The 12,161-nt window shown below is 42.1% G+C and overlaps 1 protein-coding gene across 3 annotated transcripts; it reads left to right on the plus strand.

Moving 5' to 3' along the window:
* Positions 1-7,210: 7,210 nt before the first annotated feature.
* LOC120707250 (serine/threonine-protein kinase AFC3-like) lies at positions 7,211-11,936 on the plus strand. 3 transcript variants are annotated; one of them, XM_039992102.1, is made up of 12 exons: positions 7,211-7,410; positions 7,489-7,579; positions 8,002-8,028; positions 8,120-8,273; positions 8,353-8,401; positions 8,670-8,784; positions 8,905-8,996; positions 9,095-9,242; positions 9,674-9,738; positions 9,815-9,912; positions 10,594-10,699; positions 11,360-11,936. In XM_039992102.1, exons 1-12 carry the CDS (start codon positions 7,333-7,335, stop codon positions 11,495-11,497), a joined length of 1,161 nt encoding a protein of 386 aa, XP_039848036.1. In that variant the 5' UTR covers positions 7,211-7,332; the 3' UTR covers positions 11,498-11,936. The 3 variants fall into 3 exon arrangements, with proteins under 3 accessions (XP_039848036.1, XP_039848037.1, XP_039848038.1); XM_039992103.1 differs by having other exon boundaries at positions 7,215-7,407; XM_039992104.1 differs by having other exon boundaries at positions 7,223-7,410; positions 8,002-8,273.
* Positions 11,937-12,161: the final 225 nt, after the last annotated feature.

Genomic DNA, 12,161 nt, shown 5'->3' on the forward strand with positions numbered 1-12,161 from the left:
CCTAATTGGCTGCTTCTTCTCAGCAGGATGATGAGTTTCATTGCATACAAGGCATCATGAAGACCAAGAATGCAGCGAGTTCATGGCATACTGTATGGCTCACAAGGGTAGGGCGACATCCGATGTCTGCTACAACCCGGCGAATCCACCCGAGGCCTACAACAACCCGAGCGTCCACACCATCACTCAGTACACGGAGATGGGAAGGGCGCTCCATGGGGACACATGGGATCTGGCCACCCAACCCCTTTCTGGAGAAGCCATCATGAGGGCAGGAGGAGGGAAGAAGCACGGCCGTTACTGGCTCGCTAACAACGTAGTCGACACAACCAGTACGCCCACTCTCTCCCAGCTTCGGGCAAGGACCACCGACTCGACCACGCCAATACACCCACGGCCTGAGACTTCAGTGGCCAGCGTGTGTGCAATCCAGATTATTTCTGCTCCATTCGTCGTTCGTTGCTTTTAGTTATCTTTTGTTCGCATTATAACATTTGGATGAAATCGTATAGGCCCAGATGGATGAAGAGAAGAAGAGGTGGGAGGAGATCGAGGCGTGGTTGGAGGAGGAGCGGATGCTAAGGCAGGAGAAAGAGCGCAGGTGGCAGGAAGAGCAGATGCAGGAGCAGCAGAGGATGGAGCAGGCGCTTCTTGCTAAGCGACAGGCCGCGCAACAACAGATGCAGACCATGTTCGCCTACATTCAAGGTCTTGGCGCGTCGATCAACTATCAACCGCCGCCAATGGTGTCCTGGCCTCCACCACCTCGGCCACAGATAGGCTATCCTTCTATCTTTCCTCCACCTAGTGCTACAGGCACTCCTATGAGTATGAATGTATTTACTTGCTTGCGCATACATATTGACTTAGAAATGTAGTCCTGTGTCAATTTCTTTTTGCAGACTCAATCAATGGGGACATCAAATGAGCCTCCGGACGAGCATTCGCCGGCACCGGTGCCGCAGTGGCCACCTACTTGATTTAGAAATGTTTATGGTATTTGTTCTACAGATTTGTGCTTGTTGGACTTGTGGTATTTGTGATATTCGTGTTGTTGGACTTGTTGGACTTAGCTCATTTGTTGGACTTGTGCTTGTTGGACGTTACATTTATGGCATCGATGTCTACATTTATGGTATTGATGTTGAACTTGTCGTGTGCTATGTGTCGTGAGATATTTGTGCTATTATGCGATATTTGTGATGGATGTGCCGTATATATGCCGTATATTTGCTATATTTGTTATAGATGTGGCTAGTACATAACAAACAGAAAATAATAAAAAAAACAAACTTTGCCGAGTGTTATTACCTAGACACTCAGCAAAGGGACCATTTTTCTATTTTCTGAAAAACAGCTTTGACAAGTGCTATTACCTAGACATTCAGCAAAGTTTGAAACTTTGCCGAGTGCCAGACGTGGGGCACTCGGCAATGAGTAAAACTTTACCGAGTGCCCTGCGGAAAGCACTCGACAAAGTTCAAACTTTGCCGAGTGCATTACGTCTGGCACTCGGCAAAAAAAACCGTTACCACCCCCTTCTCTCCCGTCACATTTGTTGTACAATAGTCCCATTTACCTTTATTTTGCCGAGTGCGACCTGGCACACGGCAAAGGTTTGCCGACAGTGGCGGAGGCAGCACTAGGTCCAAAAAACTATGGAGCCCCCCTTCATTTTTGAGAAGAAAGGAGGAGAAAGGAGAGGAAGAAGAAATCAGCCCCCCTTTAATTATTTCTGGATCCGCCACTGTTTGCCGAGTGTCCGAGAAATGACACTCGGCAAACTCTGCTTCGCCGTCAGTTCAAACGCCGTGTGCTGTTTGCCGAGTGTATTCTGGGCTTCGTCGAGTGTTTGCGGCATTCGGCAAAGTTGCACAGTTTGGTAGTGGCTGTAACTTTGGTACAAATCTACGGAGACAACGAGGACCTCTAATTGGTACTTCCTCAGAAAAGAACCTGGGAGAATATGTAAATTAAATGTATATTGAATGGGCAATCATCTGAATATTTTTTTTACCAGTTATTGCTGAGTTTTTCGTGCTAGCACAACGAACTGACTAAGTAACCTGCATCAACATGTTCAGTCGAATCAATATTTCAAAATACTAGATGGAATGTGTATGCTTGTAAAAGTTATATCTATATGATTTCCTATGCATCAATTTGTGCCCTTTCGTATTCTAGAAATTTCATGCCACTATAGATCGTTGGGTGCTCATTTCTATAGTTGATGTCATGATAGGACGCGCTTTGCACGCCAAATGTTCTAGTCAAAATGATTAAAAGCCTCTCCCCTTTAGGGGCGAAGCCACGTTGGGCTTGCTGAGTGCACGTGCAGCAAGGAGAAAATATCAGTGATTAGCATCTAAATTTTACCACATGTGCACTCCCTAAATATCAGCTAGGTGCACCACTGTCCGGCCTAAATAGGCAACAGCTGCCATACAGACCACTGCCCATCAAGGCCCCTGATTGGCCCCGGCTTGCTTATCCCTGAGCTCTCATTGGGCCACATCATCAAATTTTTTGCTATGTTGGATTCAGATCGGATGGAGTTCAGCACCGCCATATGTAAACATCAGCCGCCAGCACCCCCCACCCCCACCCCCCCCCCCCCAATCCAGATGCCTCCATCCATTTCTACAGCCATCGCGAACAGCCGCAGGCGCTGGAGGTGACCATCGACACCGCCCCCTGCGCCGATCCGGCCGCGGCCTCCATCCCGCTTTGGCGAAACAGTTCCCGTGAAGACGCTCACTCATCCAATCGGCAATCGCAACAAAAAGAAAATCACAGATAGGCGGAAGCTAGCGAGGCGGCATCGCAAGTCGCCGCGGCACCAGTGCACGACTTCTCGCCGCTTGCCGGAATCTGCACCAGCAGGTTTGACTGTTTGGGTGCTCTTTGTCAACTCCTTTTTCTCTCAGCTGCTGCACATGCTTCTAGCTTCTCACTTTGCTCCACTCCACATTGGAAGTACTGATACACTCGTAATGCTCTAGGACTTTTGTGGCCAATCATTTTCTTTAAAGTATTAAGGTAGTTCATATTACAAGAGCTTGATAGTCGCTTCAATGAGACTGCCTCTCAATTGCTTGTATATTCGGCCGCATTCAATCTAAGAGATTCATTCCATGTTTTTAATGTGGACAGTTTGATAAGCCTGACTAAATTATATATATCCTGCTGACTTTGATCATGTAGTTGAGGGATCTTATATTAACACCAAACTTTTTCTTTATATTGATGATGTGCGTGAAGATGATAGATTTGCCAACATACATACCATTGCGGAGCTTTCCTAAAAAACAGTAGCGAGCAGGAAACATCTTACCTACCGTTTGGTTTATCGGCTTTTGAAGCCAGGTCTTGTATTGCCCGTCGCCATTGCTACCGTAGAGAGGATCTTTTCAATCATGAAAATTGTGAAAGCAAAGTTGTGCAACTACATGGGAGGTGACTACATGAATCACTCTCATTTGCAACGTGGAGAAAGAAAAAAATGCTAAAAGTTACAAATAATGCTATAGTGGATCTCTTTAGGAAATTAGAAAATCGCAAAACTAAGAGGTATATTTTATCACTGCCATGTAGGCCAATTAATATTTTGTAGGTGTTTATTGATAACTGTCAGTACTACCATATTCTTCTTTTTGTTAAGCATTTATGTGCCCTAGCATATGTTAGTCAAGTTTTTTTTTTTTTGCATATGTATACTGAGGTGTGCACTCGGGGCCTCTGTGCACTAGCTTTGCCCCTGTCCCCTTTGCCATCCTCCCCGCGTGTTGCACAACCAGTCTTTGGATATTTTTGCAAAAAAAGGTCTTTTGGTTTTATTAAAATTACAACTAAACATACCTCGTCCCGAGGTACAGTCCCACGTTTGTATATTTTTTTCATGTAGAACCTTGAACTAATAATTATTTCAATACAAAGAAGGACAAATTCGATACTCGGGTCTTTACGAAATCCCTCCAGGCACTTTTCCAACAACCACCCTCGTGGCCTCAACCCTAACCTTTGGCTACTTTGCAAATAGTCCCTCCGGTTTTCTAAAAAATACAACTAAACCCAACACGTCCCAATGGTATAGTACCCACGTTCATATATTTTTCACGTGGGGCCCTGAATTAATATTTATTTCAACACATAGAATGAGAAATTCGATCAAGCTCGAGACTTTTTAAAAAAAAACCAAGGCACTTTTCCAATAACCTCCCTCATGGTCCGCAATCATAACCTTTGGCTATTTTGCAAATAGACCATCCAATTTCATAAAAATTACACCTAAATCCAACTGTTCTCGACGACCCCTGAATAATAATATTTCTATTAATAAACACCATACAAATCTACATGGCATAATACATCGGTGTGCATCGGTCGATTATAAGGCGCAGCTGCCGACCACGACCAAGAACCACCAGCTCATGCACGTATGTGAGCAGGCCCATCCAAGTGAAGCGGACCGCGTCTATCTATGCGTGCGAGCAAACCACGCGCAAGTAGGGGTAGTAAAGGACCATCAAATTCGGCCTAAATAATCTAAGGGCTGGGTCATAAAAGGGCCGGGCTCTAATCCTATACAATTTTGGTCTAAAAAATTTAAGGGTCAAGTTGCGCTGTGAAGTGACCACTAGGGCCATGGCCCGTTACTACCCCTACGCGCAAGTCATCGGCCTCACAACTTCGGCCAACTTTGAAATGCGCGCTCCAAAAGGACGTGTATCTCACCTCCTAAATTTTTTTGAGAAGAAAAATAAAAAAATGGAGTCCAACAGATGGCACAAACTTTTACTAGGGTGTGTTTAGTTCGCGAAAAGTTCGCGAAGAAGTTGTAGCACGTTTCAGTTTTATTTGGCAACTATTGTCCAATCATGGAGTAATTAATCTAAAAAGATTCGTCTCATCGTTTACAATCAAACTGTGAATTAGTTATATTTTTTAACTACATTTAATACTTCATGCATGTATCATAAGATTCGATGTGATGTGCGTCAGTGAAAAATTTTGAAAACTTTTCGCGAAACTTAAAACAGCCCTAATATTTTCGCGATGCGAAAACCGATGTATCGCGAATATTTTCGCAAGTTCCGCTGCCCCCATCACCCCCGCATCCTCCGTTCTCGCGCGCTCGGCATCCATTACTGCACTTTGTTTGTGTTGCACGTGCCAGTTCTAGCGAGCAAAAAGCTTTTGGCAGCGTCAGCGCTGGAGGCAACAACGGCGACGCTGACATGGACCACTGCTCCCAATTCGGCGGGGGCAAGTTTGGCTCTGCGACCAAGGATGCGACAATCCTATCCTTCGGCGGCCACATCTCCCAGTTGCATGGAAAGGCTTCGTCGACATAGCGAATCCGTTATACCTATCTCCAATTGGATTTGAGATCGCAGGTAGGACTGCTTTTCCTTAGTCAGGGGCGGCGGCGGCAAATCCTTTACCTGAGCTCCTGGCGGCAACGAACGGCACCGGAGATCCGGGGGGGTGTTGTGGTTGAGGGGAACGTGAGCAGCCCAACTACAATGAGTCCAGTTATAATGAGGTGACCTGTTTTGAAATATTAGAGACTAGTTATTAGTGATTTGCTGTGGGTTGATATTAATTTAGAGAAGTTTTTTTTAAAAGCCTCCAATACATAGTTTGGGGAAGAACTTTTAAGAAACTACTAGATGATTCCCCACGCGTTGCTGTGGAATTTAAGAGAGCTTTTCAATAAACTATGATAAAAAATACAATAATTCTTTAAATAAAAAATAATGGAGAGCATGTATAGTAAGACAAATAAGAGCTTAGATTGAGTTTACTAAAAAAACAAAAAGATGATAGACTTTTTTAATAAAGAAAAGCTCGTATAAATGGTGATTTTGAAAACTATATGAGAAATCTCTTGGATGAAAAACAATAATTTTTTGAGCTATTATTTGGTTAGAGAAGAAAGAAACGAATACGACATGCATTTCATGGATATAGGATATGCACGAAGTTGATTGGATGTTTACAATAATGAAGGTGATGTGGCTGATTCAAAGAACAGAGAAATAGTAATAATCATCATGAACCCTAATAGTGATGCACATGTTAACGTGGATGAATGAAGTAATTATATATATTCTAATTACTTTTACAAATGAATAAACTATTATAATTAATTGTTAGTGGATTGCATGACATGTTGATGTGGATAACAAAATGCTAGTAGATTTTAATTGCATGTAATGTAATAGTGCATTACTGATGTGGATAGCTTACATGTTGAGAGAAATGACTAACTATATAGGTTAAAGAATAGGGAAATAGTAATAAATTCTTATGGACCCTAATAGTGATGCACATGTACACGTTGACGTGGATGAATGAGGTAATTATATATATTCTGATTACTTTTATAAATAAATAAACTATTATAATTAATTGTTAGTGGATTGCATGACATGTTGACGTGGATAACAAAATGCTAGTGGGTTTTAATTACATGTAATAATGCATTGTTGAGGTGGATAGTTTGCATGTTGAGAGAAATTTCTAGTGGAGACTAAGATTGGAGATGCTCTTAAACGTTAAAATATCTTCCAGATGAGTGAACCCTTCTCCTGTCAATCTCAATTATCTTTGTAATTACAAAAGTTTGTGCTTATGAAGATGGGACATGATGCCAGCTGTTTTTTTTCGAGATTACACGGTACAACGCAAACACTCACAATGCATGCACACTCACACCCCTATGAACACACGTATGCAAACTCTACCCCTATGAATATATTCGAAGATGGAGTAGGCAAATCCTTGGGATTAATGAAGTCACCATAGATGCTAAACGGTAAACAGTCGGTAACATGCTGTTTAGCCTATTATTCGAGCAAAACGGGTGTTTAAACGTAAAAACGGCCGTTTAAACGGTCGAAACAACTGATTAAACGAAATATTGTACCACTGTGTAGTGTTTAAACGGGCTAAACGACCGTTTAGGCAAATAATGCTCATTGTCGACGGAACGTCGCCTGTAACTGAATGCACAACGTTATTAAATTTCAGAATATTCGCTTGCATAGAGAGTGAACTCTGGATCTCAGTTGCTACTAAAGCTCTCCCAGTGCTATGTGTTACACAATCACAAACCTGAAACAAAAACTGAGCCCAAAAAGTTCGAGCCCAGGCCCGTCTACCGCCGCCCCTCACTTCCATCTGGGCCCCAGCCCGCCACGCCGCCTCGGCGCCCCCACCTGCACGTCCTCGCGGCCATTAGCGCACCCCGACCTCGCCTCTCCCCATCTAGGGTTTCTCTCTCTCTCCTCCCTGCCCCTCCCTCCCATCCCTAATTAGCAGCTTGTCATGGAATCATCGCGGTCTCGGAAGCGAACGCGCCAAGCGTATGACGACCCCGACGCGCCGCTGCCTGAGCGGGAGGTGGTAGGGCCCGCTTTGCTCGTGTGTGCTCACGGGGTTTGGGGGTGTGCTGATGCGGATTCGGTCACGCCTTGGACGCAGGTACCCAGGGGCGGTGCGTCGCCTCCGTGGAGAGAGGACGACCGCGACGGCCACTACGTGTTCGATCTCGGCGAGAACTTGACCCGCCGATGTGAGCACCCGACTCTTAGATCTCTATCTGAGATCCTTAAGTCCTTGTGCGCGGATAACGTTTGTTATGTGATTAGTGGTGACGTCTATTTGTTATTTTGTTTATATGTGCTTTTTGATTGGCCTCTGATTCTGCGCGGAAGCTGGTAGTATACTTTTTTGCTTTCTGTTGTCGCATTGCATGAATTTTTCTTCGAGAATTTGGGCTGTTAGAGTCCATATATTAAATTATTACTTACATTAAGTGAAGGAGTTGAAGGAAGCTGGGTTCTAATTCTGATCTTTAAGTTTTTGTGAGTTTAGTAGTAAATTTTATGCATCTAGCAGTTTGCTTAGTTCTCAGTGTATTTCTTGACCTGGATTTATTTGGTACTCTGTAAAGTTTGGCTATATTTATCGATATTCTGCTCTATTCTTATGCAGATAAAATTTTGAGCAAAATGGGAGAAGGTTCGGGTTTTCTGCAATCTGTCGTCTCCACTTCTGCTGGGTATCTTCGCTATTATTCTAATGAAGAGCGCTGCGAGTTGGATTTTCGTAGGTACTTTTGGGCGTGTTTTGGAATGCTGGGACCGTGAAACACGTGAATATGTTGCCATAAAAGTTGTTCGGAGCATCCGCAAATACCGTGATGCTGCAATGATTGAGATAGATGTGCTTAACCGCCTCGCAGAAAATGAGAAATACAGATCACTGTGAGTGTTTCAGAAAACTTATTACTTAAAGTATAACCCTATTCTGTTTCTGACTTGACTATTGCTCTTCAATTGCCAGCTGTGTCCAAATTCAGAGATGGTTTGACTATCGTAATCATATATGCATTGTAAGTACTAGCTTTTTGTCATTTCTACTATTTTTAAAATCAGTTAGCAATTTCTGTCCATATATTGTTTGTTGATAATATTTGTATTATGAGCCCACCCAATACCCCTTGTTGGGATGAGAGACTCATCTATACAAATTATGATAATTCACCTGTAGCAAGATTTGCTTGACTGCAAAATCTTTTTGTTCTTTGCTCATGAAGGTTCCCTGAAATGGTTACAAATTAAAAAGGCTGTTTATTCAATGGATATCAATGATTTTGTCAGGTTTTTGAGAAGCTTGGGCCAAGCTTGTATGATTTTCTAAAGCGAAATAGATACCAACCTTTCCCTATGGAACTTGTGCGGGAGTTTGGACGGCAACTGTTGGAATCTGTAGCATGTGTGTTAGTTATTGCTTGATTCTGCGCATCAATTATTAGCTAATTTGGCAGCTGCAGCTTCATTATTCTATTGATCCAAAAGGGGCAGTATTGACCATCTTTCTTAATTTTTGAAACAGATATGCATGAATTGCGGCTTATCCACACTGATCTGAAGCCAGAAAACATACTTCTTGTGTCTTCTGAGTATATAAAGGTTCCAAGTTCAAAGGTACTTGTTCTCACCCATTTTTTAGTGATCATCTGCTATTTCATTAATAGGCATACTGTATTAGCAGTTTTCTTGAATGATTGCTTGGGGTTGTACAGAAGAGTTCACAAGATGAGATGCATTTCAAGTGCTTGCCAAAGTCCAGTGCCATAAAGCTGATAGATTTTGGTAGTACCGCCTTTGATAATCAGGAACATAACTCGATTGTATCCACGAGGCATTACAGGGCACCTGAAATAATCTTAGGTAATTTGGTTATTCTTAAAGGTTTGATTCTATTTATCTTGTTTGAGGTATGAACTATCACTGAAAAGCGAATATTCTTTGCTCTTCTCCAAATGGTAAGACAGATTTCAAAATCTTAGCGAAGTCTGCATCCTAGTTCATACTCTTGTTTACGTTTAATGACACAACTGACAGCAGTTTGAAAAGAAAAGTTGGTTTTCCCCCCCTCTTCAATGTGTTCCGAACATATTTAGTTTTAGAGTTGGTGGTTGAATGTCACTGATTGACGAAATTGATCGGACTGACTACTGAGATCTATGCTCATGTGCAAAATAAGAATAAGATTTGTTATCATGCTCCGTAGTTGTTCTGCTAGCTCTCATACTAGTTGCCAGTGGTTCTTCTCCAGTTATGCCAATCATTAATTCTGATGTTGAATATTTCTAGTGCAGGCCTAGGCTGGAGTTCTCCATGTGATATTTGGAGTGTTGGCTGTATTCTTGTTGAGCTATGCTCTGTTAGATCTCTTCTCACACTTGTATTTTTCTAACATTTGTTGATGGATATTTTCCTAACATTAGCGAGTCTTTTAGGGGGAAGCATTGTTTCAAACACACGAGAATCTGGAACACCTAGCAATGATGGAGAGGGTTCTGGGACCTATACCAGAGCATATGATACGGAAAGCAAGGTGCCTTGCAATATTAATTTGTTGACTAGTTTTAATCATTTTCACTTTAGAATTAATGGAAATGTTTTGAATTCAGCCTTTGAGAGGCAAACTATCTTTATTTCCTTGAGGTTCAAGGTTTTTTTTGGCAGGGGTGAGATTTTAGGTTTCACCATGCTTTCTTCTACATTTATTTGTTTCTAATCTGTTACATATTTTACCCTGTTTTCTTCTATATTTTACCTTCATTTATTTGAACATTTTGAGAAAGTGGCGCATTTGATTCTGCCTGTAGAGTCAAATCAAGTTTACTTGTTTCTAAGAAGTTACAATTCATAGTATTTGTTCAATAGCAGAGTATCAGCTGTATTTAACTGACATGATTTATTCTATTTTGTGTTTTCTACTTGATTTTCGAAGCTAATAGCTGCTTTTATGGCCACTAGTAATACTAGCTTGCACCTCTATTTTTTGCTCCTTAAATTTGATGAAGGTACTTCTGCATGTGCACGTATCTCTGCTATGTGTGTTGCTTGTATGTTATGCTGAATTTGTCAATGCTAGAATTTCTTGGAAACTATTGTATGCAGAGGATGCAACTACATGATATTTATATGGTGTTAGCTTGCAATCTATTTATTTTATCTTTGATTTTTTTAATATTCATTCATTGTGCTTACATACGTCACCTGGAATTTGCAGTTCATCTGCTCAAAAGTATTTTAGGAGAGCAACGCGTTTAAATTGGCCTGAAGGCGCTGTTTCAAGAGAAAGCATCAGAGCTGTGAGAAAACTGGATCGACTAAAGGTTTCCGTTTCCCTCAAGTTTGCTCTTTCTCAACTAATCATAACTTTTTATTTAGAAACTTTAATACATTCTTGTTATTGGTCTGGTTATCTTTTTTCCCTAGATTTCAAGGGTAACTGGGTTTGGTTAAGGTTAGAAGTTAGGGTTTGCACTTATAGTTATTAGATATACTATTTGCTATTCCTGCCAGTAGTTTTTGGACATATAATAAAAATATGTAAGAATGGCATCTATGAACTTTCTTTTGGAAGGCACAAAATTGAGTCAATATGTAACTGCACATGGACAAAATACCGTCCTTCAGAAAGCGTTAGCAGATATGGACCTTCTCTTTTGGAAGACACTGAATTTACTTAACAACACATCCTAAAATAGGCTTGATGAGGACAATCTGTTACCATGTCAAACATACAAATCAGTCTGGTTTGTTGGAATTCAATTAGGAAACACAATGTGCAGTTTTGCTGTCTCGTTCGGTGATTTGCTAGTGCTATCTTCATATTCTTTCATACCGAATAATATGTGAAAACTAGTTAGCTGCTATTGATTTCGCATCTGGACTAAGAGAATCTGAAATGTAAATCAACATGAGTAAAAAGCTATCAAAATACGAGGGGGGATTAAACTCTTGAATCCTGAACTTATGGGCCGCAACTTCAGGACTTGGTATCAAGGAGCGCTGACCATTCAAGGGCAGCACTAGTGGACTTGCTATACGGTCTATTGCGATTCGAGCCATCGGAGCGTCTCAGTGCCCAAGAAGCTCTGGACCATCCATTCTTCAGAAATCCGACATGACTTGTTGAAGAGGCTCGACTCCGCCCCATGTAACATTGTATGCCAAGAAGGTGGCTAGGAGAAAGCAGGCAAAGCCATCCGTTACAAAGCTGAAGGCATCTCGCTCCTCTGTACCATGAAATTGATGTACGCCTGTTGACAAGGCTTTTTGTGGTGAAAAAGCTGATGCTTCAGTTGGCCAATGTAATGTACACTAGCATTTTTTCCTAGGGAGCTTTAGCGCGCCAGATGGCGCTTGTAGGTTGTTAACAGGTGCCTCGTGCTGTAATGGCACCGTAGTGTTGAAAAAACAGAGTGTAAAGGGTATGGTCTTGGGGTGGTGTCCGTGCAGCTGTGCTCCCGCGGTGGACCCTGTGCACACATATTTGAAAACAAGTATGACATACCTCTGACCTGAAAGTTCAACAGAATGGATGTCATGGGTTTCTGATTTGTTGCATCCCAACTGCATGGTGTGAGGCCGAGGCGTGGAGAAAGTTGACATTACATCCATGTCGCGTCTTGTTGCTGAAACTTCCGTTGAGCTGCTGAAGGGCTGGATTGCTTGAATTCTGGCGTGCCTGCGCCATGTGATAGGTAAAAGGTGTAGTTTTGCTGAAGAGCGTATTTGCCCGGACGGTCACAGCCACTACATTTGATTTGCTGATAGGCAATCGTGTCCATC

This window comes from Panicum virgatum, chromosome 5K, assembly GCF_016808335.1.
Source record: "Panicum virgatum strain AP13 chromosome 5K, P.virgatum_v5, whole genome shotgun sequence".
Classification (NCBI taxonomy): domain Eukaryota; kingdom Viridiplantae; phylum Streptophyta; class Magnoliopsida; order Poales; family Poaceae; genus Panicum; species Panicum virgatum.

Coding starts and splice junctions, on each gene's coding strand:
- LOC120707250 (XM_039992102.1), top strand. CDS start 7,333: ATGGAATCATCGCGGTCTCGGAAGCGAACGCGCCAAGCGTATGACGAC. Junction 8,785..8,904: donor ACTGTTGGAATCTGTAGCAT/GTGTGTTAGTTA, acceptor TTTTTGAAACAG/ATATGCATGAATTGCGGCTT. Junction 9,739..9,814: donor TTCTTGTTGAGCTATGCTCT/GTTAGATCTCTT, acceptor CGAGTCTTTTAG/GGGGAAGCATTGTTTCAAAC.